The sequence below is a fragment of the Hemitrygon akajei genome, chromosome 5 (genome assembly GCF_048418815.1).
Source record: "Hemitrygon akajei chromosome 5, sHemAka1.3, whole genome shotgun sequence".
In the NCBI taxonomy this organism is placed as follows: Eukaryota; Metazoa; Chordata; class Chondrichthyes; order Myliobatiformes; family Dasyatidae; genus Hemitrygon; species Hemitrygon akajei.
This window is the reverse complement of record NC_133128.1, coordinates 121,742,736-121,769,623: the sequence shown is the minus strand read 5'-3', so window position 1 is coordinate 121,769,623 and position 26,888 is coordinate 121,742,736. Positions and strand designations below refer to the sequence as shown.

General features: G+C 57.1%; 1 protein-coding gene across 1 annotated transcript in view; it reads left to right on the top strand.

Annotated features, from left to right (window-relative positions):
- The window catches only part of LOC140727238 (unconventional myosin-X-like), a 111,172-nt gene that overhangs the window by 40,987 nt on the left and 43,297 nt on the right, over nucleotides 1-26,888 (top strand). Inside the window, exons 12-27 of the mRNA XM_073044502.1 lie at nucleotides 627-773; nucleotides 1,316-1,416; nucleotides 1,504-1,570; nucleotides 8,804-8,896; nucleotides 9,004-9,072; nucleotides 9,176-9,258; nucleotides 10,494-10,605; nucleotides 11,133-11,213; nucleotides 11,655-11,779; nucleotides 13,237-13,351; nucleotides 19,339-19,445; nucleotides 19,970-20,302; nucleotides 21,197-21,236; nucleotides 21,339-22,010; nucleotides 24,437-24,557; nucleotides 25,865-26,108. Of these exons, the coding sequence (XP_072900603.1) occupies nucleotides 627-773; nucleotides 1,316-1,416; nucleotides 1,504-1,570; nucleotides 8,804-8,896; nucleotides 9,004-9,072; nucleotides 9,176-9,258; nucleotides 10,494-10,605; nucleotides 11,133-11,213; nucleotides 11,655-11,779; nucleotides 13,237-13,351; nucleotides 19,339-19,445; nucleotides 19,970-20,302; nucleotides 21,197-21,236; nucleotides 21,339-22,010; nucleotides 24,437-24,557; nucleotides 25,865-26,108 (2,510 nt within the window). The remainder of the gene's footprint in view (nucleotides 1-626; nucleotides 774-1,315; nucleotides 1,417-1,503; nucleotides 1,571-8,803; nucleotides 8,897-9,003; nucleotides 9,073-9,175; nucleotides 9,259-10,493; nucleotides 10,606-11,132; nucleotides 11,214-11,654; nucleotides 11,780-13,236; nucleotides 13,352-19,338; nucleotides 19,446-19,969; nucleotides 20,303-21,196; nucleotides 21,237-21,338; nucleotides 22,011-24,436; nucleotides 24,558-25,864; nucleotides 26,109-26,888) is intronic.

The following is a 26,888-nucleotide window of genomic DNA, read 5'->3' as shown; positions in this document are numbered from 1 at the left end:
TTCATGGGTTGTTCAGAACCTGATGAGAGAGAAGAAACTTCCTTCAGTGCTGAGTGTGTCTTCAGGCCCCCGTAACTCCTCCCCGACGACAGTAAGGAGGAGAGGGAGCGTCCTGGGTGACGAGGCCCTTCATAATGGACGCTGCCTTCTTGAGACATCGCGGTTTGATGCTGGGGGAGGGGGTGGAGGCTGAGTTTACGACTACCTGTGGCTTTATCCGATCCTGTACGTTGGCACCCCCGTATCAGATGGTGATGGAACCAGCCAGAATGCATCTGTGGAAATCTGTGTGTCTCTTTGGTGACGAACCAGATCCCCTTGAACGTCTGACAGTGTACAGCCACTGGCGTGCATGGTTGCATCAGTGTGTTGGGCTCAGAGTCTGAGTGCATTACGCAGGAGCTAGGGGGAGTGAGTTGGGACAGGTTATGGGACTGGCGTTGTAGTCACTGTGAGCCAGGGTGCAGAAGATCTGTGATGGTTGTGCAGCCACTGGACTCCGTACATTTGGGGGTGGGTTGGGGAGGGTAGCCGACCCCAGTCAAGGGTGTTAGTTGGGGGGAGGTGTAGTCAGACCCCAGACTCTGCAGATCCCCAGTGTCTGATCCTGTGTTGGTGTGCGTCAGGCTGCGGATTCCCGGGATTCCCTCTCCATGGCTCTCTACTCCCAGTGCTTCTCCTGGATCATCAGGAAGATCAACAATAAAATCAGAGGGAAGGACAACTTCAGATCCATCGGCATCCTCGACATCTTTGGCTTCGAAAACTTTGAGGTGAGTCAGGAGGTCGCGTCAGTGATGTGAGGGGCCTGACAAACTCTGGGCCGATCATAGCCCGAAGGTCAGCCACAGGGTGGGTCCTGACCACATCTGACCCAATCAGAGCCCAGAGCTCAGTGAGCTGCCGCTTCACCAACTCCTGACCAGTCAAGCCATGCCCTCAATAACACTGGACCAATCGCAGGTCGAGGGTCAGTGAGTGGCGGCTTCACCAGCTCTTGACCAATCAAGACAGATCCTAAATAACATTGGACCAATCACAGGCTGAAGTGTAGGGCACAGGATGAAGGGCTAAGGATGAGGAACGGAGTGATGGGTTGGGCAGTAGGTCAAGGTGAGTGTGATGAGGAATGAGTGGGGAGGTGAAGAGTCAGGGGATGAGTGGGTCGGGATTGTGGTGAGGAATCGAGGTGAATAGGGTTTGGGTAGGTGGTTGAGGGATAAATGTGGGTTGGGCAGTGGGTCAGGGTCTGGGGTGAGAGGTTGAGGTGTGAAAGGGGAGGGGGAGACTGAAATCTGCCTATCTTTCTCCACAGATCAATCGATTTGAACAGTTCAACATCAACTTTGCGAATGAAAAGCTGCAGGAATATTTCAATAAGCACATTTTCTCTCTGGAACAGCTGGAGTACAACAGGTAGAGCCCTTTCCTTGACCGTTCACACTCGAGGGGCAGCGCCCCCTCCCATGGACCCCAGTCTCACCTCTCATCTTTGTCCCACAGGGAAGGATTGAGCTGGGAAGCCATTGACTGGATGGATAATGCCGAGTGCCTGGACCTGATTGAAAAGGTTGGTAGCCCGAGCCGTGGGTGAGAACCTGGCCCAGTTCCCCCGAACCCTACAATAGGATGGAGAGTGGGCTGGCACGATGCGGGCAGGGTCTGATCGTCTGACACCAAAGGTGTATTGTGAGAGCAAATTCCTTGGATTGTCTTAAGTATAACAAAATATAATCTATCGCAACATAGGAACGGTAGTGTAGTGGTTAGCGTAACACCTTACGGCACCAGCAACCCGGGTTCAATATCCGCCACTGTCCCTGGGAATGCATGATAGGATGGTGTAGAGGGAGCTTCACTTTGTGTCTGACCCTGGGAGTGTGTGATGGGACGGTGTAGAGGGAGCTTCACTCTGTGTCTGACCCTGGGAGTGTGTGATGGGACAGTGTAGAGGGAGCTTCACTCTGTGTCTGACCCTGGGAGTGTGTGATGGGACGGTGTGGAGGGAGCTTCACTCTGTGTCTGACCCCGGGAGTGTGTGATGGGACAGTGTAGAGGGAGCTTCACTCTGTGTCTGACCCTGGGAGTGTGTGATGGGACAGTGTAGAGGGAGCTTCACTCTGTGTCTGACCCTGGGAGTGTGTGATGGGACGGTGTGGAGGGAGCTTCACTCTGTGTCTGACCCCGGGAGTGTGTGATGGGACAGTGTAGAGGGAGCTTCACTCTGTGTCTGACCCTGGGAGTGTGTGATGGGACAGTGTAGAGGGAGCTTCACTCTGTGTCTGACCCTGGGAGTGTGTGATGGGACGGTGTGGAGGGAGCTTCACTCTGTGTCTGACCCCGGGAGTGTGTGATGGGACGGTGTAGAGGGAGCTTCACTCTGTGTCTGACCCTGGGAGTGTGTGATGGGACAGTGTAGAGGGAGCTTCACTCTGTGTCTGACCCTGGGAGTGTGTGATGGGACGGTGTGGAGGGAGCTTCACTCTGTGTCTGACCCTGGAGTGTGATAGGACAGTGTAGAGGGAGCTTCACTCTGCGTCTGACCCTGGGAGTGTGTGATGGGACGGTGTGGAGGGAGCTTCACTCTGCGTCTGACCCTGGGAGTGTGTGATGGGACGGTGTGGAGGGAGCTTCACTCTGCGTCTGACCCTGGGAGTGTGTGATGGGACGGTGTGGAGGGAGCTTCACTCTGCGTCTGACCCCGGGAGTGTGTGATGGGACGGTGTGGAGGGAGCTTCACTCTGCGTCTGACCCCGGGAGTGTGTGATGGGACGGTGTGGAGGGAGCTTCACTCTGCGTCTGACCCCGGGAGTGTGTGATGGGACGGTGTGGAGGGAGCTTCACTCTGCGTCTGACCCCGGGAGTGTGTGATGGGACGGTGTGGAGGGAGCTTCACTCTGCGTCTGACCCCGGGAGTGTGTGATGGGACGGTGTGGAGGGAGCTTCACTCTGCGTCTGACCCCGGGAGTGTGTGATGGGACGGTGTGGAGGGAGCTTCACTCTGCGTCTGACCCCGGGAGTGTGTGATGGGACGGTGTGGAGGGAGCTTCACTCTGCGTCTGACCCCGGGAGTGTGTGATGGGACGGTGTGGAGGGAGCTTCACTCTGCGTCTGACCCCGGGAGTGTGTGATGGGACGGTGTGGAGGGAGCTTCACTCTGCGTCTGACCCCGGGAGTGTGTGATGGGACGGTGTGGAGGGAGCTTCACTCTGCGTCTGACCCCGGGAGTGTGTGATGGGACGGTGTGGAGGGAGCTTCACTCTGCGTCTGACCCCGGGAGTGTGTGATGGGACGGTGTGGAGGGAGCTTCACTCTGCGTCTGACCCCGGGAGTGTGTGATGGGACGGTGTGGAGGGAGCTTCACTCTGCGTCTGACCCCGGGAGTGTGTGATGGGACGGTGTGGAGGGAGCTTCACTCTGCGTCTGACCCCGGGAGTGTGTGATGGGACGGTGTGGAGGGAGCTTCACTCTGCGTCTGACCCCGGGAGTGTGTGATGGGACGGTGTGGAGGGAGCTTCACTCTGCGTCTGACCCGGGCGTGTGTGATGGGACGGTGTGGAGGGAGCTTCACTCTGCGTCTGACCCCGGGAGTGTGTGATGGGACGGTGTGGAGGGAGCTTCACTCTGCGTCTGACCCCGGGAGTGTGTGATGGGACGGTGTGGAGGGAGCTTCACTCTGCGTCTGACCCCGGGAGTGTGTGATGGGACGGTGTGGAGGGAGCTTCACTCTGCGTCTGACCCCGGGAGTGTGTGATGGGACGGTGTGGAGGGAGCTTCACTCTGCGTCTGACCCCGGGAGTGTGTGATGGGACGGTGTGGAGGGAGCTTCACTCTGCGTCTGACCCCGGGAGTGTGTGATGGGACGGTGTGGAGGGAGCTTCACTCTGCGTCTGACCCCGGGAGTGTGTGATGGGACGGTGTGGAGGGAGCTTCACTCTGCGTCTGACCCCGGGAGTGTGTGATGGGACGGTGTGGAGGGAGCTTCACTCTGCGTCTGACCCCGGGAGTGTGTGATGGGACGGTGTGGAGGGAGCTTCACTCTGCGTCTGACCCCGGGAGTGTGTGATGGGACGGTGTGGAGGGAGCTTCACTCTGCGTCTGACCCCGGGAGTGTGTGATGGGACGGTGTGGAGGGAGCTTCACTCTGCGTCTGACCCCGGGAGTGTGTGATGGGACGGTGTGGAGGGAGCTTCACTCTGCGTCTGACCCCGGGAGTGTGTGATGGGACGGTGTGGAGGGAGCTTCACTCTGCGTCTGACCCCGGGAGTGTGTGATGGGACGGTGTGGAGGGAGCTTCACTCTGTGTCTGATTCCGGGAGTGTGTGATGGGACGGTGTGGAGGGAGTTTCACTCTGTGTCTGACCCCGGGAGTGTGTGATGGGACGGTGTAGAGGGAGATTCACTCTGTGTCTGATTCTGGGAGTGTGTGATGGAGCAGTGTAGAGGGAGCTTCACTCTGTGTCTGACTCTGGGAGTGTGTGATGGGACAGTGTAGAGGGAGCTTCACTCTGTGTCTGACCCTGGGACTGTGTGATGGGACAGTGTAGAGGGAGTTTCACTCTGTGTCTAACCCTGGGAGTGTGTGATGGGACAGTGTAGAGGGAGCTTCACTCTGCGTCTGACTCTGGGGGTGTGTGATGGGACAGTGTAGAGGGAGCTTCACTCTGTCTGACCCTGGGAGTGTGTGATGGGACAGTGTAGAGGGAGCTTCACTCTGTGTCTGACCCTGGGAGTGTGTGATGGGACGGTGTAGAGGGAGTTTCACTCTGTCTGACCCTGGGAGTGTGTGATGGGACAGTGTAGAGGGAGCTTCACTCTTTCTGACCCTGGGAGTGTGTGATGGGACGGTGTAGAGGGAGCTTCACTCTGTGTCTGACCCTGGGAGTATGTGATTGGGACGGTGTAGAGGGAGTTTCACTCTGCGTCTGACCCTGGGAGTGTGTGATGGGACGGTGTGGAGGGAGCTTCACTCTGCGTCTGACCCTGGGAGTGTGTGATGGGACGGTGTGGAGGGAGCTTCACTCTGCGTCTGACCCTGGGAGTGTGTGATGGGACGGTGTGGAGGGAGCTTCACTCTTTCTGACCCTGGGAGTGTGTGATGGGACAGTGTAGAGGGAGCTTCACTCTGTGTCTGACCCTGGGAGTGTGTGATGGGACAGTGTAGAGGGAGCTTCACTCTGTCTGACCCTGGGAGTGTGTGATGGGACAGTGTAGAGGGAGCTTCACTCTGCGTCTGACCCCGGGAGTGTGTGATGGGACGGTGTGGAGGGAGCTTCACTCTGCGTCTGACCCCGGGAGTGTGTGATGGGACGGTGTGGAGGGAGCTTCACTCTGCGTCTGACCCCGGGAGTGTGTGATGGGACGGTGTGGAGGGAGCTTCACTCTGCGTCTGACCCCGGGAGTGTGTGATGGGACGGTGTGGAGGGAGCTTCACTCTGCGTCTGACCCCGGGAGTGTGTGATGGGACGGTGTGGAGGGAGCTTCACTCTGCGTCTGACCCCGGGAGTGTGTGATGGGACGGTGTGGAGGGAGCTTCACTCTGCGTCTGACCCCGGGAGTGTGTGATGGGACGGTGTGGAGGGAGCTTCACTCTGCGTCTGACCCCGGGAGTGTGTGATGGGACGGTGTGGAGGGAGCTTCACTCTGCGTCTGACCCCGGGAGTGTGTGATGGGACGGTGTGGAGGGAGCTTCACTCTGCGTCTGACCCCGGGCGTGTGTGATGGGACGGTGTGGAGGGAGCTTCACTCTGCGTCTGACCCCGGGAGTGTGTGATGGGACGGTGTGGAGGGAGCTTCACTCTGCGTCTGACCCCGGGAGTGTGTGATGGGACGGTGTGGAGGGAGCTTCACTCTGCGTCTGACCCCGGGAGTGTGTGATGGGACGGTGTGGAGGGAGCTTCACTCTGCGTCTGACCCCGGGAGTGTGTGATGGGACGGTGTGGAGGGAGCTTCACTCTGCGTCTGACCCCGGGAGTGTGTGATGGGACGGTGTGGAGGGAGCTTCACTCTGCGTCTGACCCCGGGAGTGTGTGATGGGACGGTGTGGAGGGAGCTTCACTCTGCGTCTGACCCCGGGAGTGTGTGATGGGACGGTGTGGAGGGAGCTTCACTCTGCGTCTGACCCCGGGAGTGTGTGATGGGACGGTGTGGAGGGAGCTTCACTCTGCGTCTGACCCCGGGAGTGTGTGATGGGACGGTGTGGAGGGAGCTTCACTCTGCGTCTGACCCCGGGAGTGTGTGATGGGACGGTGTGGAGGGAGCTTCACTCTGCGTCTGACCCCGGGAGTGTGTGATGGGACGGTGTGGAGGGAGCTTCACTCTGCGTCTGACCCCGGGAGTGTGTGATGGGACGGTGTGGAGGGAGCTTCACTCTGCGTCTGACCCCGGGAGTGTGTGATGGGACGGTGTGGAGGGAGCTTCACTCTGCGTCTGACCCCGGGAGTGTGTGATGGGACGGTGTGGAGGGAGCTTCACTCTGTGTCTGATTCCGGGAGTGTGTGATGGGACGGTGTGGAGGGAGTTTCACTCTGTGTCTGACCCCGGGAGTGTGTGATGGGACGGTGTAGAGGGAGATTCACTCTGTGTCTGATTCTGGGAGTGTGTGATGGAGCAGTGTAGAGGGAGCTTCACTCTGTGTCTGACTCTGGGAGTGTGTGATGGGACAGTGTAGAGGGAGCTTCACTCTGTGTCTGACCCTGGGACTGTGTGATGGGACAGTGTAGAGGGAGTTTCACTCTGTGTCTAACCCTGGGAGTGTGTGATGGGACAGTGTAGAGGGAGCTTCACTCTGCGTCTGACTCTGGGGGTGTGTGATGGGACAGTGTAGAGGGAGCTTCACTCTGTCTGACCCTGGGAGTGTGTGATGGGACAGTGTAGAGGGAGCTTCACTCTGTGTCTGACCCTGGGAGTGTGTGATGGGACGGTGTAGAGGGAGTTTCACTCTGTCTGACCCTGGGAGTGTGTGATGGGACAGTGTAGAGGGAGCTTCACTCTTTCTGACCCTGGGAGTGTGTGATGGGACGGTGTAGAGGGAGCTTCACTCTGTGTCTGACCCTGGGAGTATGTGATGGGACGGTGTAGAGGGAGTTTCACTCTGCGTCTGACCCTGGGAGTGTGTGATGGGACGGTGTGGAGGGAGCTTCACTCTGCGTCTGACCCTGGGAGTGTGTGATGGGACGGTGTGGAGGGAGCTTCACTCTGCGTCTGACCCTGGGAGTGTGTGATGGGACGGTGTGGAGGGAGCTTCACTCTTTCTGACCCTGGGAGTGTGTGATGGGACAGTGTAGAGGGAGCTTCACTCTGTGTCTGACCCTGGGAGTGTGTGATGGGACAGTGTAGAGGGAGCTTCACTCTGTCTGACCCTGGGAGTGTGTGATGGGACAGTGTAGAGGGAGCTTCACTCTGTGTCTGACCCTGGGAGTGTGTGATGGGACGGTGTAGAGGGAGTTTCACTCTGTCTGACCCTGGGAGTGTGTGATGGGACAGTGTAGAGGGAGCTTCACTCTTTCTGACCCTGGGAGTGTGTGATGGGACAGTGTAGAGGGAGCTTCACTCTGTGTCTGACCCTGGGAGTATGTGATGGGACGGTGTAGAGGGAGTTTCACTCTGTCTGACCCTGGGAGTGTGTGATGGGACAGTGTAGAGGGAGCTTCACTCTGTGTCTGACCCTGGGAGTGTGTGATGGGACGGTGTAGAGGGAGTTTCACTCTGTCTGACCCTGGGAGTGTGTGATGGGACAGTGTGGAGGGAGCTTCACTCTGTGTCTGACCCTGGGAGTGTGTGATGGGACAGTGTGGAGGGAGCTTCACTCTGTGTCTGACCCTGGGAGTGTGTGATGGGACAGTGTAGAGGGAGCTTCACTCTGTGTCTGACCCTGGGAGTGTGTGATGGGACAGTGTGGAGGGAGCTTCACTCTGTGTCTGACCCTGGGAGTGTGTGATGGGATAGTGTAGAGGGAGCTTCACTCTGTGTCTGACCCTGGGAGTGTGTGATGGGACAGTGAGGAGGGGGCTTCACTCTGTGTCTGATCCTGGGAGTGTGTGATGAGACAGTGTAGAGGGAGCTTCACTCTGTGTCTGACCCTGGGAGTGTGTGATCGGATACTGCAAGATCACAAGAACTGGGAATGCTATTAGGCCATTCGGCTCATTAATCTGCTCTGCCATTCCATCATGGCTGATTTATTTTCCCCCTCAACCTCATTCTTCTACCTTCTCCCCGTAACCTTTCGTGCCCTTACTAATCAAGAACTGGTTTAAATATACCCATTGACTTGGCCTGCACAACTGCCTGTGGCAATGAATTCCACAGATTCACCACCCTCTGGCTATAGAAATGCCTCCTCATCTCTCTTCTAAATGGACATGGCTCTGCTCTGAGTCTGTGTCTCTGGTCCTGGACTCTCCCAACAAGGAAACATCCTCTCCACATCCACTCTATCTAGGCTTTTCAAATCTCGATAGGTTTCAATGAAATTCCCCCTCCCTCCATTCTTCTAAATTCCAGTGAGTGCAGGCCCAGAGTCATCAAACTCTCCTCATATGTTAACCCTTTAATTGCATATATGAGCCTCCTCTGGACCCTCTCCAATGCCAGCACGTCTTTTCTTAAACAAGTGGCCCAGACCTGCTCTGGATGCTGCCCATGTTCTCTGACCAGGCCTCACCATTACATCCTTGCTTTTATATTCCTTGTGCTCTCGAAACGAATGCTGAAATTCTGACCGCAGGAGGGTGTGGATGGAGCAGTCGTCTGTCTCTGACCCCGGGGGTGTGTGATGGTGTCCGTTTTCTCTCTGTTGTAGAAGTTGGGGCTTCTCTCTTTGATCAACGAGGAGAGTCGTTTTCCAAAGGGCACCGACGTCACTCTGCTGGAGAAACTACACGGCCAGCATGCGGTGAGTACCAGACCTCAAGGGTCAGCAGCTTGGGACAGTGTTCCGCCCTCCCCGCCTGCCCCCGCCTTTTCTGCGTGAGCCTGAGTGAGTTTTTGATCGCTTTGCAGAGTAACCCCTTCTACGTGAAGCCGCGGGTGAGCGACTGTCAGTTTGGGATCAGACATTACGCTGGGGAGGTGAGTAAATATGACCCGTTGTGACGTTGTGACACCGTGTTCTGCAGTGAATCTTGTATCAGAGCCACTCCACGCTACCACTGTCAGTCTGTTCCCGTTACAGGTCATGTACGATGTACACGGATTTTTGGAGAAAAATAGAGACACGTTTAGAGATGATATTCTGAACCTTTTAAAGGATAGCAGGTGAGAACCCTGCACACGTGTCTACCTCCGTCTTGAGTCTCTCTCTCAGCCTGATGTGTCTCCAACTGTCCGTCTGTCTGTGGTATGTATCGGTCCATCCGTCTGTACGTCTGCCTGTCTGTACAATTGTCTACATGTACTCCTCAGTTTACACCTGCCCTGTCTATATCTGGAGCTTTATTTGAATCTCTGCATCCATTTGCTCCCCATCCACTCCTCTCCACCACCCCATCCACTCCTCTTCCCCACCCCATCCACTCCTCTTCCCCACTCCATCCACTCCTCTCCACCACCCCATCCACTCCTCTTCCCCACCCCATCCACTCCTCTTCCCCACTCCATCCACTCCTCTCCACCACCCCATCCACTCCTCTTCCCCACCCCATCCACTCCTCTCCACCACCCCATCCACTCCTCTTCCCCACCCCATCCACTCCTCTTCCCCACTCCATCCACTCCTCTCCACCATCCCATCCACTCCTCTCCACCACCCCATCCACTCCTCTTCCCCACTCCATCCACTCCTCTCCACCACCCCATCCACTCCTCTTCCCCACCCCATCCACTCCTCTCCACCACCCCATCCACTCCTCTCCACCACCCCATCCACTCCTCTCCACCACCCCATCCACTCCTCTTCCCCACCCCATCCACTCCTCTCCACCACCCCATCCACTCCTCTTCCCCACCCCATCCACTCCTCTCCACCATCCCATCCACTCCTCTCCACCACCCCATCCACTCCTCTTCCCCACTCCATCCACTCCTCTCCACCACCCCATCCACTCCTCTTCCCCACCCCATCCACTCCTCTCCACCACCCCATCCACTCCTCTTCCCCACCCCATCCACTCCTCTCCACCACCCCATCCACTCCTCTTCCCCACCCCATCCACTCCTCTTCCCCAACCCATCCACTCCTCTCCACCACCCCATCCACTCCTCTTCCCCACCCCATCCACTCCTCTTCCCCACCCCATCCACTCCTCTCCACCATCCCATCCACTCCTCTTCCCCACTCCATCCACTCCTCTCCACCACCCCATCCACTCCTCTTCCCCACCCCATCCACTCCTCTCCACCACCCCATCCACTCCTCTTCCCCACCGTGAACCCGTCTGCTTCTCTCTGTCGCTGCGTGTGTCTCTGTATGGTGTTGGCAATGTGGTAATGAGTGGATGAGGGTGATGTGTTCTCCATGTTTGACTCTCCCTGTGTGGCCGACTCTGTTTCAGTTTGGACTTTATCTATGACTTGTTTGAGCAAGTTTATAGCTGGAACAACAGTGACAGTACGCTGAAGATGGGAACCCAGAGGAGGAAGCCCACAGTCAGCTCTCAGTTCCGGGTGAGTGGGGCCATGTTATTCCTGATTTCCCACCTGATCCACGCTCCCCCCTCCGCCCGCTCTGATCCACTGTTCTCAGGTCCTGGTGAATGGGGCAGCACTACCTCTGATCCACATCCCTCTCCTTCCGAACCACGTCTCCTCCCAAACCGTTCCCCCTCCACCCGATCTATATCCCCTCCCAATCCTCCCTTGCCTCCCCAATTCATGTCATACCCCTCCCTCTGACCCCTGTGGTCTCGCGTTAATGTCCGGGTCCTTGGGCCTCAGCATCAGCCTCAGACCCATTCCTGTTGGAGCCTCACATCCATGAATCGGCCTTTCCTTAGGCTCAAAGCCTGTGAATATCTAGGACCCCACGTCGCTCCACCACTGTGACCCTGCCCCACGCATTGACCTCTCCTCCCTGTCGTGTGACACCTTCTCCGCCCCAGCTCCCTCCCACACAGACCTCCGTCCCATACCCACCCCTTCCGTGATCGGGGCTGAGTGGGAGAGGATTGATCGCTGCATTTGGTTCTTTGCAGGACTCTCTGCACTCGCTGATGGCAACGCTCAGCCTCTCCAACCCCTTCTTCATCCGTTGCATCAAACCCAACACGCACAAGGTGAGGGAAGGGCGCCGACAGGGAGGGAGGAGGGTCTGGGTGGGGCCCGGGGCGGTCACCAGACACGGATCTAGGGGAAGAGAGCTGCTCCCAGCTCCTGAGAACCAGGTTCGATTCTGTCCCCTGGCACAGTCTGTGTGGAGTTTGCACGTTCCCCCTGTGAATGCCTGGGTTTACCAGGGTTTGCTCTGGTTTTCTTCCACATCCCAGTGATGTGCGAGGTTGGTGGGTTAACAGGGAGCTGTAAATATCCTCAGTGTGTGCGTGAGGAGAGGAATCTTGTGTACGGGGGGGGGGGGGGGGGAGATAAACTGGGATCAGGGAATGGGTAGTTGTTAGCATGGACTAGATGGGCCGAAGCACCTGTTGCTCTGCTCTCTCTCTGCCTGTGTCTCTGTTTCTGGTTGTTCTCAGCCGCTTTCTCCACTGCTGTCGTTGCAGGTAGCGGCGAGGTTTGACGAGGGAGTCGTTCTGAATCAGCTCCGTTATTCTGGAATGTTAGAAACGGTGAAAATCCGGCGAGCAGGATTCCCGGTCCGACGGCCGTTCCCGGAGTTCTATCTGAGGTGCATTTCCAATTATCCCACCTGAGTTCAGGAATGTACAGAGCAGAGCATAGAATAGAACAGGAGCGGGACGTGGGAGGGTACAGCGCTGGGGCGGGACGTGGGAGGGTACAGCGCTGAGGCGGGACGTGGGAGGGTACAGCGCTGGGGCGGGACGTGGGAGGGTACAGCGCTGGGGCGGGACGTGGGAGGGTACAGCGCTGGGGCGGGACGTGGGTGGGTACAATACAGGAGCGGGACGTGGGTGGGTACAATACAGGAGCGGGACGTGGGAGGGTACAGCGCTGGGGCGGGACGTGGGAGGGTACAGCGCTGGGGCGGGACGTGGGAGGGTACAGCGCTGGGGCGGGACGTGGGTGGGTACAGCGCTGGGACGGGACGTGGGAAGGTACAGCGCTGGGGCGGGACGTGGAAGGGTACAGCGCTGGGACGGGACGTGGGAGGGTACAGCGCTGGGACGGGACGTGGGAGGGTACAGCGCTGGGACGGGACGTGGGTGGGTACAGCGCTGGGGATGGGACGTGGGAGGGTACAGCGCTGGGACGGGACGTGGGAGGGTACAGCGCTGGGACGGGACGTGGGAGGGTACAGCGCTGGGACGGGACGTGGGTGGGTACAGCGCTGGGACGGGACGTGGGTGGGTACAGCGCTGGGACGGGACGTGGGTGGGTACAGCGCTGGGGATGGGATGTGGGAGGGTACAGCGCTGGGACGGGACGTGGGAGGGTACAGCGCTGGGGCGGGACGTGGGAGGGTACAGCGCTGGGGATGGGACGTGGGAGGGTACAGCGCTGGGACGGGACGTGGGTGGGTACAGCGCTGGGACGGGACGTGGGTGGGTACAGCGCTGGGACGGGACGTGGGAGGGTACAGCGCTGGGACGGGACGTGGGAGGGTACAGCGCTGGGATGGGGTGGGAGGGTACAGCGCTGGGGCGGGACGTGGGAGGGTACAGCGCTGGGGCGGGACGTGGGAGGGTACAGCGCTGGGGCGGGACGTGGGAGGGTACAGCGCTGGGATGGGACGTGGGAGGGTACAGCGCTGGGGCGGGACGTGGGAGGGTACAGCGCTGGGGCGGGACGTGGGAGGGTACAGCGCTGGGACGGGACGTGGGAGGGTACAGCGCTGGGACGGGACGTGGGTGGGTACAGCGCTGGGGCGGGACGTGGGAGGGTACAGCGCTGGGGCGGGACGTGGGAGGGTACAGCGCTGGGGTGGGATGTGGGACAGTACGATACAGGAGCAGGACGTGGGAGGGTACAGCGCTGGGGCAGGAACGGGATAGAGGACAGTGTGGGACAGTGGGGGGGGGGGACGGAAGGTTGGGTACCCCTCATAATTCTGTATACCTCCCTCATTCATTCTCCTACACTCTACGTGTTGGGACATGGCTTACCCAAGGAAGTGGGGGGTGTTGAATGCAACTCTGAGCACACCGATGGGTGCTGTCTCTCCAGGTACAAGATGCTGCTGAAAAGCCAGGAGGTTCCTGAGGACTGGAGGTCACGGTGTCTTGCTCTTCTCACTCAGTGTGGCGGCTGTGAGTCCCTCTGGCGGATGGGCAAGACCAAGGTGAGCTTGCTACTGCGAACCCGGCCCTCAGTGCCCACGCAGAACCGGGTTTAACAGCACAGACGTGTGTTGTGAAATTTGTTTGGTGCTGCAGTACAGTGCAATAGATAAAATATACTCTAAATTATTATAATAAATAGAAAATAGTGCAAATAGAGAAGGGAATGGTGAGGGAGTGTTCGTGGACCATTCAGAAATCTGATGGCAGAGGGGAAGAAGCTGTTCCTGAAACACTGATTGTGTGCCCTCAGGCTCCTGTACCTCCTCCCTGCTGTAGCAATGAGCAGAGAGCATGTCCTGTCTGATGGGGGTCCTTAATCATTGAAGCGGCCTTTCTGAGGCATCGCCCTTTGTAGGTGCCCTCTGCTGGTTAGATTGTGCCCATGATGGAGCTGGCTGAGTTTACAACCCTCTGCGGCTACTTCTGGTCCCGTGTATTGCTGGCTCCTTACCAGATGGTGTTGTGTGCTGGTAACAGCAGAGCTGGAGGGGCCAAATGGTCTCCCAATGGAATGGTGAAAAGATGACAGGTTTAGCTCTATTTGTCACCCGTACATCCAAACAGTGAAATGTGCCATTGCCGCCAACGAGCAACAAGGTCTGAGAAGGTGCTGGGGACGATGCTTCCATGCCAACATAACGTGCACACAACTCACCAACCCTAACCCGTACGCAGTCTGAGGATGTGCTGGGCAGTCTGCTACTGTCGGCATGCTTCCATGCCAACATAACGTGCACACAACTCACCAACCCTAACCCGTACGCAGTCTGAGGATGTGCTGGGCAGTCTGCTACTGTCGGCATGCTTCCATGCCAACATAACGTGCACACAACTCACCAATCCTAACCCGTACGCAGTCTGAGGATGTGCTGGGCAGTCTGCTACTGTCGGCATGCTTCCGTGCCAACATAACGTGCACACAACTCACCAATCCTAACCCGTACAGTGATCAGAATCCGGTTTATTATCACTGCCACATGTCCTGAAATCCATTGTTTAGTGGCAGCAGTACAGTGCAATACATAAGAATGACTCTAAATTACATAAAGAAATGTGTAAAATTAAATAATTAGTGCAAAAAGAGTGGGAAAAATAGTGATATAGTGTTGATGGCTTCAATGTCCATTCAGCTATCTGAAGGTGGAGGGGAAGATTCTGTTTCTGAGATGTTGAGTCTTCATGCTCCTGTACCTTCTCCACGATGGTAACAGTGAGAGGAGGGCACACCCAGGTGATGAGGGTCCTTAACCATGGCTGCTGCCTCTTCGAGGTATCACCGATTAAATATGTCCTTGATGCTGGGGAGGCTAGTGCCCGTGACGGAGCTGGCTGAGTTTAAAATGCTCTGCAGCATTTTCCGATCTTGTTCGTTGGCACCTCCTTACCAGACACAGCAGCTTGGCTAGATGGCTGAATGGTCTCCCAATACTCTCCCTTCTTGGTTTCAAAAATTAAAAGATTAGTTTTATTTGTCACACATCCATCGAGATGTGGTGAGATGTGTTGTTGGCGTCAATGACAGGGAAAGGGAGAAGGACTGACCAACCGACCATTGAGGGTCAGTGTGTGTGTGGGACCGTCCCCCTAGTGAGGGTCAGTGAGTGTGGGACTGTCCCCCAGTGGGAGTCAGTGTGTGTGTGGGATCGTCCCCTAGTGAGGGACAGTGTGTGTGGGGACCGTCCCCCAGTGAGGGTCAGTGTGTGTGTGGGACCGTCCCCCAGTGAGGGACAGTGTGTGTGGGGACCATCCCCCAGTGGGAGTCAGTGTGTGTGGGGACTGTCCCCAGTGAGGGTCAGTGTGTGTGTGGGACCGTGCCCCAGTGAGGGTCAGTGTGTGTGTGGGATCGTCCCCCAGTGAGGGACAGTGTGTGTGGGGACCGTCCCCCAGTGAGGGTCAGTGTGTGTGGGACCATCCCCCAGTGGGAGTCAGTGTGTGTGTGGGGACTGTCCCCCAGTGAGGGTCAGTGTGTGTGTGGGACTGTCCCCCAGTGAGGGTCAGTGTGTGTGTGGGACCGTCCCCCAGTGGGAGTCAGTGTGTGTGGGGACTGTCCCCCAGTGAGGGTCAGTGTGTGTGTGTGTGTGTGGGACCATCCCCCAGTGGGAGTCAGTGTGTGTGGGGACTGTCCCCCAGTGAGGGTCAGTGTGTGTGTGTGTGGGACCGTCCCCCAGTGAGGGTCAGTGTGTGTGGGGACTGTCCCCCAGTGAGGGTCAGTTTGTGTGTGGGACCGTTTCCCAGTGGGGGTCAGTGTGTGTGTGGGACTGTCCCACAGTGAGGGTCAGTGTGTGTGTGTGTGGGACCGTCCCCCAGTGAGGGTCATGTGTGTGTGTGGGACTGTCCCCCAGTGAGGGTCAGTGTGTGTGTGTGTGTGGGACTGTCCCCCAGTGAGGGTCAGTGTGTGTGGGGACCGTCCCCCAGTGAGGGTCAGTGTGTGTGGGTCCGTCCCCCAGTGAGGGTCAGTGTGTGTGTGGGACTGTCCCCCAGTGAGGGTCAGTGTGTGTGTGGGACCGTCCCCCAGTGAGGGACAGTGTGTGTGGGGACCGTCTCCCAGTGAGGGTCAGTGTGTGTGTGGGATCGTCCCCCAGTGAGGGTCAGTGTGTGTGTGTGGAACCGTCCCCCAGTGAGGATCAGTGTGTGTGGGACCGTCCCCCAGTGAGGGTCAGTGTGTGTGGGCCCGTTTCCCAGTGAGGGTCAGTGTGTGTGTGGGACCTTCCCCCAGTGAGGGTCAGTGTGAGTGTGGGACTGTCCCCCAGTGAGAGTCAGTGTGTGTGTGGGACTGTCCCCCAGTGAGGGTCAGTGTGTGTGTAGGACCGTCTCCCAGTGAGGGTCAGTGTGTGTGTGGGACTGTCCCCCAGTGAGAGTCAGTGTGTGTGTGGGGACTGTCCCCCAGTGAGGGTCAGTGTGTGTGTGGGTCAGTCCCCCAGTGAGGGTCAGTGTGTGTGTGGGATCGTCCCCCAGTGAGGGTCAGTGTGTGTGTGTGGGTCCGTCCCCCAGTGAGGGTCAGTGTGTGTGTGGGACCATCCCCCAGTGAGGGTCAGTGTGTGTGTGGGATCGTCCCCCAGTGAGGGTCAGTGTGTGTGTGGGATCGTCCCCCAGTGAGGGTCAGTATGTGTGTGTGGAACCGTCCCCCAGTGAGGATCAGTGTGTGAGTGGGACCATCCCCCAGTGAGGGTCAGTGTGTGTGTGGGATCGTCCCCCAGTGAGGGTCAGTATGTGTGTGTGGGATCGTCCCCCAGTGAGGGTCAGTGTGTGTGTGTGGGTCCGTCCCCCAGTGAGGGTCAGTGTGTGTGTGGGACCATCCCCCAGTGAGGGTCAGTATGTGTGTGGGTCCGTCCCCCAGTGAGGGTCAGTATGTGTGTGTGGGATCGTCCCCCAGTGAGGGTCAGTGTGTGTGTGTGGGTCCGTCCCCCAGTGAGGGTCAGTGTGTGTGTGGGACCATCCCCCAGTGAGGGTCAGTGTGTGTGTGGGATCGTCCCCCAGTGAGGGTCAGTATGTGTGTGTGGGACCGTCCCCCAGTGAGGGTCAGTGTGTGAGTGGGACCGTCCCCCAGTGAGGGTCAGTGTGTGAGTGGGACCGTCCCCCAGTGAGGGTCAGAGTGTGTGGGGACCGTCCCCCAGTGAGGGACAGTGTGTGTGTGGGACCTTCCCCCAGTGAGGGTCAGTGTGTGTGTGGGACCTTCCCCCAGTGAGGGTCAGTGTGAGTGTGGGGACCGTCCCCCAGTGAGAGTCAGTGTGTGTGTGGGACCGTCCCCCAGTGAGGATCAGTGTGTGTGGGACTGTCCCCCAGTGGGGGTCAGTGTGTGAGTGGGACCGTCCCCCAGTGAGGGTCAGTGTGTGTGTGGGACTGTCCCCCAGTGCGGGTCAGTGTGTGTGTGGAACCGTCCCCCAGTGAGGGTCAGTGTGTGTGTGGGACTGTCCCCCAGTGAGGGTCAGTGTGTGTGTGGGTCCATCCCCCAGTGAGGGTCAGTGTGTGTGTGGGACTGTCCCCCAGTGAGGGTCAGTGTGTGTGTGGGACCGTCTCCCAGTGAGGGTCAGTGTGTGTGTGGGACTGTCCCCCAGTGAGAGTCAGTGTGTGTGTGGGACCGTCCCCCAGTGAGGGTCAGTGTGTGTGTGGGACCGTCTCCCAGTGAGTGTCAATGTGTGTGGGGACCGTCCCCCAGTGAGGGTCAGTGTGTGTGTGGGACCATCCCCCAGTGAGGGTCAGTGTGTGTGTGGGGACTGTCCCCCAGTGAGGATCAGTGTGTGTGGGACCGTCCCCCAGTGAAGGTCAGTGTGTGAGTGGGTCCGTCCCCCAGTGAGGGTCAGTGTGTGTGTGGGGACCGTCCCCCAGTGAGAGTCAGTTTGTGTGTGGGATGGTCCCCCAGTGAAGGTCAGTGTGTGTGTGGGACCGTTCCCCAGTGAGGGTCAGTGTGTGTGTGGGACCGTTTCCCCAGTGAGGGTCAGTGTGTGTGGGGACTGTCCCCCAGTGAGAGTCAGTGTGTGTGTGGGACCGTCCCCCAGTGAGGGTCAGTGTGTGTGGGGACTGTCCCCCAGTGAGAGTCAGTGTGTGTGTGGGACCGTTTCCCCAGTGAGGGTCAGTGTGTGTGTGTGTGGAACCGTCCCCCAGTGAGGATCAGTGTGTGTGTGTGTGTGTGTGGGACTGACCCCGGTGAGGGGGAGGGGTGTGTGTGTGTGTGTGTGTGTGTGTGTGTGTGTGTGTGTGTGTGTGTGTGTGTCTGTTACAGAGTTTCCCATCCCAAATAAGGACTACAATTGGTAAAGTGGATTACTGATAAAGTAACACAGGAGACCACGATAGTGTTGCTGTCACTGAGACGGTTGAGGGAGAGGCAGGACTTCTAACTCAGTACCCAGGGTATAGAGTTTTCAGGGGCAATAGAGGGGTAGTGAAAGTGGAGCAGGTTCTGCAGTGTTAGTTGAAGATGGAATTCAGTGCTGCATGGGGATATTCTGGAAGGCTCCTCAAACGAGAGTGTAAGTCGAGATAGGAAAAATAAAGGGTCTTCATTTGTAGTGTGTTACAGACAACACAACAGTTAACAGGAGACCAAAAGACATATCATAGGAGCAGAATTTGGCCATTTGGCCCATTGAGTCTTCTTTGTCATCCATCACAGTGATTTATTATTCAGATCAGCCCTGTTCTCCTGCCCTCTCCCTCAACCATCTGTGGCAATGAATTCCACAAATTCACCAATCTCTGGTTAAAGAAAATCCTCCTCTTCTCTGTTCTAAATGGACATCCCTCTATCCTGAGGCAGTCCCAGAGTCCCCCACAATAGGAAACATCCTTCGCATACCCACTCTACCTAGGCCTTTCAATATTCGATAGGTTTCACTGAGAACCCCCACCTCCATCCCGCATTCTCCAAAACTCCAGTGAGTACAGGCCCAAAGCCATCAAATGCTCCTGATACGTTATCCCTTTCATTCCCAGAGTCATTGCTGTGAACTTCCTCTGGACACAGGAGGTAGAAGCATGGATATTGTACAATTTTCCGAACATTAACTGGGATCAGCAATCACTGACTGGTGTTCCACTTCTGTCACTGGTTGTCTGGAGTTTGTATGTTGTCTTCTTTTCCGCTGGGTGCTCTGCTTTCCTCCCACACTCCAAAGAGGCATGGGTTAGAGAGTTGTACCCCACGGGGAGGGCACCAAGCACGCCGCTGGCAGTGAAGGGATTAATGCTTCTACCTGTTCCAGTTTGTTCAAAATTCCCTTTAGAGTTGCTGATACTGCAGTTCAGAGATGTTCACCCTGGCCCATCAGATCTCTTTTTGCCCCAACCCAACCCCACAGCATAATTCCATCACTGCTGACAGTCGAGTCCACAACCGTACCCATGGCTGGCAACCCCTCCTCGGCCACAGTTGAACTGCCTCCCTCCACCCACAGCTGGAGCTGATTATTCATTCCCCACCCCCCCCCCCCCCCCCACCACCGCCGCAGACATCTGGATCTGATCGTCTCAGCCGTTTTCTTCCCAGGTGTTTCTAAAGGAAGCCCTGGAACAGCAGCTGGAGAAGGGCCGAATGGCAGAGCGAAACCGAGCAGTTGTGATCCTGCAGGCGAACGTCCGGGGCTACCGTGCAAGGTCAGTGTGAGCCAATGTCCCCTCCCACTGCCCCTCCGTCTCCCCTGATACCCCATACCTCACAACACAGAGTGTGGAACAGTCCGGCACAGGAACAGGCCCTTCACCCAAGTTAGTAATTAAACACTTAACCGACTAAGCTAATACCAGAGGGTAAATTTTTAAGGTGATCGGAGGAAAGTTAGAGGTATGGTTTTTACACACAGAGAGTGGTGGGTGTGTGGAACGCTCTGCCGGGGTGGGGGTGGGAGAGGAAGATACATTAGCGACATTTAAGAAACTCTTGGATAAGCACAAGGATGATAGAAAAATGGAGGACTATGCAGGAGGAAAGGGTTGGATTGATCTTGGAGTAGGTTAAGGGTTGCCACAGCATCGTGAGCCTAAGGGCCTGTACTGTACTGTTCTATGTTCTAACTAAGCTAATCCCTTCTGCCTTCACCATGTCATGTTGCCCCAATCTCTGCCTCTGCCACCACCATGCTAGTACAAAAGGCCATAGGCTGCACCCTCTCTGTGTACAGGATGCGCTATCGGACGGTCCTCACCAGTCTGGTGCTGATTCAGAAGAACCTCCGCGCCCACTTCTGGAGACGGCGGTTTGTGCGCCTGCGCTGGGCGGCCCTGGTGCTGCAGAGTCACCGGAGGGGGCAGCTCGCCCGGCAGCTGGCCCGGCACCTCCTGGAGCAGCGCAGGGTGGAGGAGGAGGCCCGGAGGGCGGAGGAGGCGCGGAGGATCGAGGAGGAGAAACGCAGGCACGAGGAGATGCGGAGGCTCGAGGAGGAGCGGAGGGCTCAGGAGGGGCAGAGGGAGTGCCCACTCGCGGACGAGGGGCTGCCGATTGACAATAGGAACAGGTACCGAACTTGTGGGTGGAATGGGGGGTGGTGGGATGGTGGGGGGGGGAATGTGTGAACAGATAAATGATGTGTAGGGGAGAGTTGGTGAAGTTTGGTGGGAAGGGGTTGGAGCCCCAGTGAGGGGTGAAGTGGATGTAGAGGTAGGTGAGGATGGTGGAGGTGTGCTGAGGAGTGGGATGGGGTGTTGTAGGGTTGGGTTGATTTGATGTTGATGTTTGGGGGTCAGGGTGTGGGTTTGGGTGAGGGGGGAGGATGGATCGATGGGGGTGTGTTGTTGGGTTGGTGTTTATGGTGGAGGGTGAATGGGGTGAGGTTCTAGTGGGGGGAGTGGCTGGTGACTGAGAAGATGATGCTTGGGGTGTTGGGATGAGGGTGCAGTTTGGGGTGTCAGAGAGAGGGGTGGGTGAGGATGGAAGGGGTGGGGCTGAGGGGTTGGAAGGTGAGTGGGGTGAGGTTTCGGTGGTTGGAATGGGTGGTGAGTGAGGAGGTGATATTTGAGGGGGTTGGTATGAGGATGGTGGGGAGTTAGAGGGTTGGTTCTGTGGGGAGAATGGGAGGTTTGGGTTAGGGAAGGATGAATTCCTCAGGAGACCGGGTCCTCTGATATAGAGTGAGGGTTATGGACGCTGCACTGGGAGAGTGTGGACAACTGTGTTGAGAACTCCAGCCACAGGTGGGCAGTGGTTTGGAGGGGGGGAGGAATTCTGGGACTATGGGCAGATGGTTTAAATTCTGCTCCCTCCCCCCTCGTCTCACCACAGACAGACATCACTAGCCCATACAACACCCACTAAATGCTGGTGGAATTCAGCAGGCCGGGCATCATCTATGGAAAAGATGAGACCAGAGACTTCCTCGTCATCACTAATCCTGTCTCCTTTCCCTTTGCAGCCAGCTGACACTCTCGGAGGGACGACTGTCCTCCAAGCAGGTAAGGTCACACTGGTCCCAGCAGGGGAGGTACGTGGTACCCAGCCTGGCTTTACTGCAGCTAAGTAACTAGTTCTCTGTCGTCTTTCCGACCTTCCCGCAGGGCAGGCAGGAGTCCCAGCTGGGCTGGGGGCCGGTTGATTTGGCAGCAGCAGAAAGCCGTCAGATGGAGGAGATAGTCCGGCTGGAGAACGAGATTCAGAGGCTGCAGAGCCAGCAGGGATCAGGCTGTGAGAGGGTGAACGGCACGTCCCAGAGCGAGGAAGACAGCCAACGCCAGGAAGAGATCCTTCACCTGAAGAGTGAATCTTCCCGAGTGACCCAGGAATTCCTGGATTTGCTGGACTTTGGAGGGCTGGGTGAGAACGGGCAGCCTGGTGAAGCCAGCGGTCTGGACGCCGGCTCTACGGTACAAGAGGGCCACGCGAGGCCAGCGGTCACTCCGTCCGGCACAGACGCCAGCGGCCCCCAGCACGGTGTGCACGCTGAACTTCCGGTGCCCGGCAGGAGTGAGCTCGGACCCGGCTCCGCGGAGCGGGGGGAGGTAGGCTGCGCGTCAGGGGGCTGGTCAGACGGGGAGGAGGTCTACAACACCGTGCTGGGATCCCCCGACACCCACATAGACGAGGAGCCGATCTACAGCCTGCCCCCCGACGTGGAGTCTGACTATGACCACGACGAAATGGAGGAGCCGGCAGTGGGAGAGGGAGTCGACGGCCAGGAGGGCCTGAAACCATCGCAGAGCCTGGAGACCTACTCGCAAGGGTCCGATTTGGTGAGTGATCACAACCGTTAACTGGGTTATTAACTCTGTTACTGCGCTGGCGATGTTACAGGTTGAGAATCTTCATCTGGACTGACAGATAGAGGGGAGACAGCTGGTGGGAAGAGGTAGGGGAGTTGGCAGGCGATTGGTGGATCCAGGTGAGGGGAGTTCACTGGCTGAAGGAGACGGGTAGGGAAGGGAAGATGGAGAGAGTGCCAGGGGCTGCAAAAAACTGTGAATGGTGGGGTCTGGCAGGAGATGCAGCATGAATACAGGTTTATATAAATATGGTCACAGTATTTTCCCCAGGGTAGGCAAGTCTAAAACCGGAGGGCTCAGGCTCAAGGGAGAGGGGAATGGTTTAGAGCGGGACGAGCATTAAGCTGTAATCATGCTAGCCCCATTATTCCAGCAACTGTCCCATTCCCTCTAAACCCTTCCTATCGTGCGTGTACCCGTCCGAGTGTCTTCTAAATGTTGTAATTGTACCTGCCTCAACCATGTCCTCTGGCAGCTCGTTCCGCAGGTCCTCCGCTGTCTGTCTGAAAATGTTAAACCCATGCCTCTAATATTTGACGTTTCCATCCTGGAACGAAGAATGTGCCTATCCTCAGCCTCCCAGGATTTCATAAACCTCGTGAGAGGGGTGTAACTCGACACACGTGAACAGCAGGGTGTACAGGAAGTGGGTCTGTGTGGAAGGTGTGAAATCCCTTGGTGGGAAGCTCACAGAATAAACAGTCAAATGCAACAATAAACACAGCGGCAGGAACTGAGCGACAGGACGATGCAAAGATCGCAGCGTAAAATTAAACAGTGCAACAGGAACACGAGATTCTGCAGATGCTCGAAATCCACAGCAACACCCACACAAAATGCTGGGAGGACTCAGCAGATCAGGCAGCATCTATGGAAATGAATAAAGAATGAAGGTCTCGGGCCAAGACCTTACATCAGGACTGCTAAAGTACAAATGGGGATGTGGAAAATCCTCTTCTCTCGTGGGTCCACCCTTCACCTGCCCCCCCCCCCCACCCCCCTGCAGCCTTCTCCATCTCTTCATTTTGGCTAGCTCCCATCTCTTTCAGTTCCAACGAACGGTCTCGACCTGTAATGTAGATTGTCCATTTCCCTTCACTGGTGATGCCTGATCTGCCGAGCTCCTCCATCATCTGCTTGTTAATGTTCCTCCTATGTACCCGTATCACGAGGTCTCCCTGTTCTACAGCCCTGCCCAGGCCCCTGTGAGTGGGTCTGGCCTAGTTTGTTCCCAAAATGCGTCACTTTGCGTTTGTCTAAGTTAAATTCCGTCTGCCATTCCTCGGCCCTCTTCCCCAGGTAAGCTAGATCTTGTTGCAACCTTGGGCAGCCCTCTCCACTGTACACCGCAGCACCCATGTCATCTGCCAACAGTAATCATGCCACCTTCATAGAACATTGAACAATCCAACAAAGTACAGGCCCTTTAATGTAAAGATCAATCTAACCCTTCCCTCCCACACAGCCCTCCATTTTTCTTTCATCCATGTGCCTATCGAAGAATCTCTTAAATGCCCCTGATGTATCTGCCTCTATCACCACCCCTGGCAGGGTGTTCCGCACACCCACCACTCTGTGTGAAGAACTTTTCCCTGTCCTCCAATCACCTTAAAATTATCGCCTCTTGTATCAGCCATTTCTGCCCTGGGAAAAATTGTCTGGCTGTCCTCTCTATCAATGCCTCTTCTTGTACACTTCTAGCACGTCTCTTCTCATTCTCGTTCGCTCCAGAGAGAAAAGCCCCAGCTTGCTCAACCTATCCTTGGAAGACACGCTCTCTAATCTGGACAACATCCTGGTAAATCTCCTCTGCACCCTCTCTAGCACTTCCACATCCTTCCTGTAATGAGACGACCCGAACTCAACACAATTCTCCTCCTTGGGTGCTGCCTGACTTGCTGAATTCCTCCAGCCTTTTGTGTGTGCTACCCGTCAGTCTTTTCTGTCATCTTCTTAAAAAAAAATTCTATCAAATTTGTGAGAGCTGATCTCCCATGAACAGGGCCACACTGACTGTCACCAGCCTTTCCAAATGCAAGTAGATCTTGTCTGTCTCTCCCCTCTCAATGGTGTCAGGCACCCTGGCTTGACCCTGTAAATGCACAAGATTAAACGCTCTCCAATCTTCACGTGTGGATGATGGAGACACAAAGATCTTTGCAAAGGCCCCTTCCCCAAATTCCCACTGTGTCCCAGGATAAAGCAGCTCAAGCCCCAGGGATTAATCCACCTTTATGTGCCTCAAGGCGACCACCACCACCTCCTTCGTACTGTGGACACGCGTCAGGACATTACCATCTTCCTCACTGATCTGGGCAAAGAGGGTGGCCAGAGGCACTCGTTCCCGGACAGGGATAATGGTGACCTAGTAAACGTGGAGCTTTTCTCACACACAGGCGGTGGACAGTGAGGAGGAGCTCGACCTGCAGGCGGACACCGAGGAGCTCAGCGCACACCGAAGAACGAAGCACCTCATCTCCGGGAACCCCTACTTCCACAGTTACCTGTACATGAAATGTAAGCCCCAGGGGTGAGGAGCCTGTCAAGTGGAATGCTGGAGCAGACTCAATGGGCCGAATGGCCTACTTCTCTATCTTATGGTCTAAGGTGGAGCCCACTCCTGGGACTGGGGCAGGGGCAGGTGCTGGGACTGGGGCGAGGGCCTTGGGACTGGTATCAATGGAGGATTTGCTGTTTCGGCAGGAAGCAGGGAGTCAGGATAAAAGCAAAATGCTGGAGGAACTCAACAGGTCAGGAGGGGAATAAACTGTCGATGTTTTGGGCCAAAGGGGGGGGGGGTGGTTACTTTCAGGCTGACAACCTGTAGCCAGTGAGGTAGCACAGGGACCTGTGCTGGGCCTGCAGTCGTTCATAATACTGGTGAACAACTCGTGCCAGGAAAGGTTAAAAAGGCTGGGACTCTGTTCACTGGAGTTTACAGGAACGAGAGGTCACCTTGTGGAAAGCTTCCAGATTCTTGGGGAGCCGGGCAGTGCAAACGCTGAGGGGGTGACACAGCAGATAGAGCCACTGCCTCACAGCTGTCTGTGTGGAGTTTGCACGTTCCCCCGCGACTGTGTGGGTTTACTCAGGGTGCTCCGGTTTCTTCCACGTCCCAGTGAAGTGCAGGGTTAGGGGAGGGGTTAATCGGCTGCTGTGAATTGCCCCCCACCCCCCATGTGTGTAGAACCTGGAGGGGGAGGTGTGTGTGTGTGTGTGTGTGTGTGTGTGTGTGTGTGTGTGTGTGTGTGTGTGTGTGTGTGTGTGTGTGTGTGTGTGTGTGTGTGTGTGTGTGTGTGTGTGTGTGTGTGTGTGTGTGTGTGGAACAGGATGATTGTGGGCTTGGTGTAAGTGATGGTTGGCACAGATTTGGTGGGTCAGAGGGCCCATTTCTTGGCCTTGCGACTTTGAGAACATTTCCTATTCATTGGGTAAATGGGACCTGGGTCAGCATGGGCCAGCTGGGTTGTGTCTGATGTGACTCTGACTTTGGCCAAGTTTGGTGGGTGGCGGTTTCAGAGAACAGGGAACCCAGGTAATGTGGAGAAGGGAAGGATACCTTCTCCCCTTCTCCCCCCTCCCTCCCGAAGGTTGTGAGTTTGGGACTGTAGGAGTGTCCTAGGGTTTGAGAGAGATGGAGAGTGGGGTGTGAGAGAGCAGGAAGGTGAACGAGGGAGGTTCAATCAGTCTCAGTCCTCTGGAGTGCAGGAGCAGGTTTGATGGGCTGATGGGCCCTCTCCCCCAGCATCTTTGGCCGGGATGGGAGCCGGTGGCCCCAGTCCCACACCGGTCAGCGATGGCACTCTGACCTCTGGTGTTTGCAGGTGGGCTGATGAACCCGTGGAGGAGGCGGTGGTTCGTGCTGAAGGACGGCACGCTGATGTGGTTCCGGGCCAAACAGGAGGCCCTCAAGTCGGGCTGGCTCTACAAGAAAGGAGGGGGGCTCTCCACCCTATCCCGCCGCAACTGGAAACGCCGCTGGTTCGTACTGCGGGGCGGCCGGCTCCTCTACTTCGACAACGATGCCGAGGACAGGCTGAGGGGCAGCGTCGATGTCCGAGGAGCAAGGTGAGGGGGCGTCTCCTCAGCCCATCTCCACCCCCTACCCACCCCCCATTCTTCACCCACTACCCATCCCCTGCACACACCCCACCTCTTCCATCAGTCAGAGGGCCAGGTGAGGGGGTGTCTCCCCACCCCATCTCCACCCCCTACCCCTTGCCCCATTCTTCACCCACTACCCATCTCCTGCACACACCCCACCTCTCCCATCAGTCAGAGGGCCAGGTGAGGGGGCGTCTCCCCACCCCATCTCCACCCCCTACCCACCCCCCATTCTTCACCCACTACCCATCCCCTGCACACACCTCTCCCATCAGTCAGAGGGCCAGGTGAGGGGCCGTCTCCTCAGCCCATCTCCACCCCCTACCCACCCCCCATTCTTCACCCACTACCCATCCCCTGCACACACCCCACCTCTTCCATCAATGTCCGAGGGCCAGGTGAGGGGGCGTCTCCCCACCCTGACTCCACCCCCTACCCCTTGCCCCATTCTTCACCCACTACCCATCCCCTGCACACACCCCACCTCTTCCATCAGTCAGAGGGCCAGGTGAGGGGGCGTCTCCCCACCCCATCTCCACCCCCTACCCCTTGCCCCATTCTTCACCCACTACCCATCCCCTGCACACACTCCACCTCTCCCATCAGTCAGAGGGCCAGGTGAGGGGGCGTCTCCCCACCCCATCTCCACCCCCTACTCACCCCCCATTCTTCACCCACTACCCATCTCCTGCACACACCCCACCTCTCCCATCAGTCAGAGGGCCAGGTGAGGGGGCGTCTCCC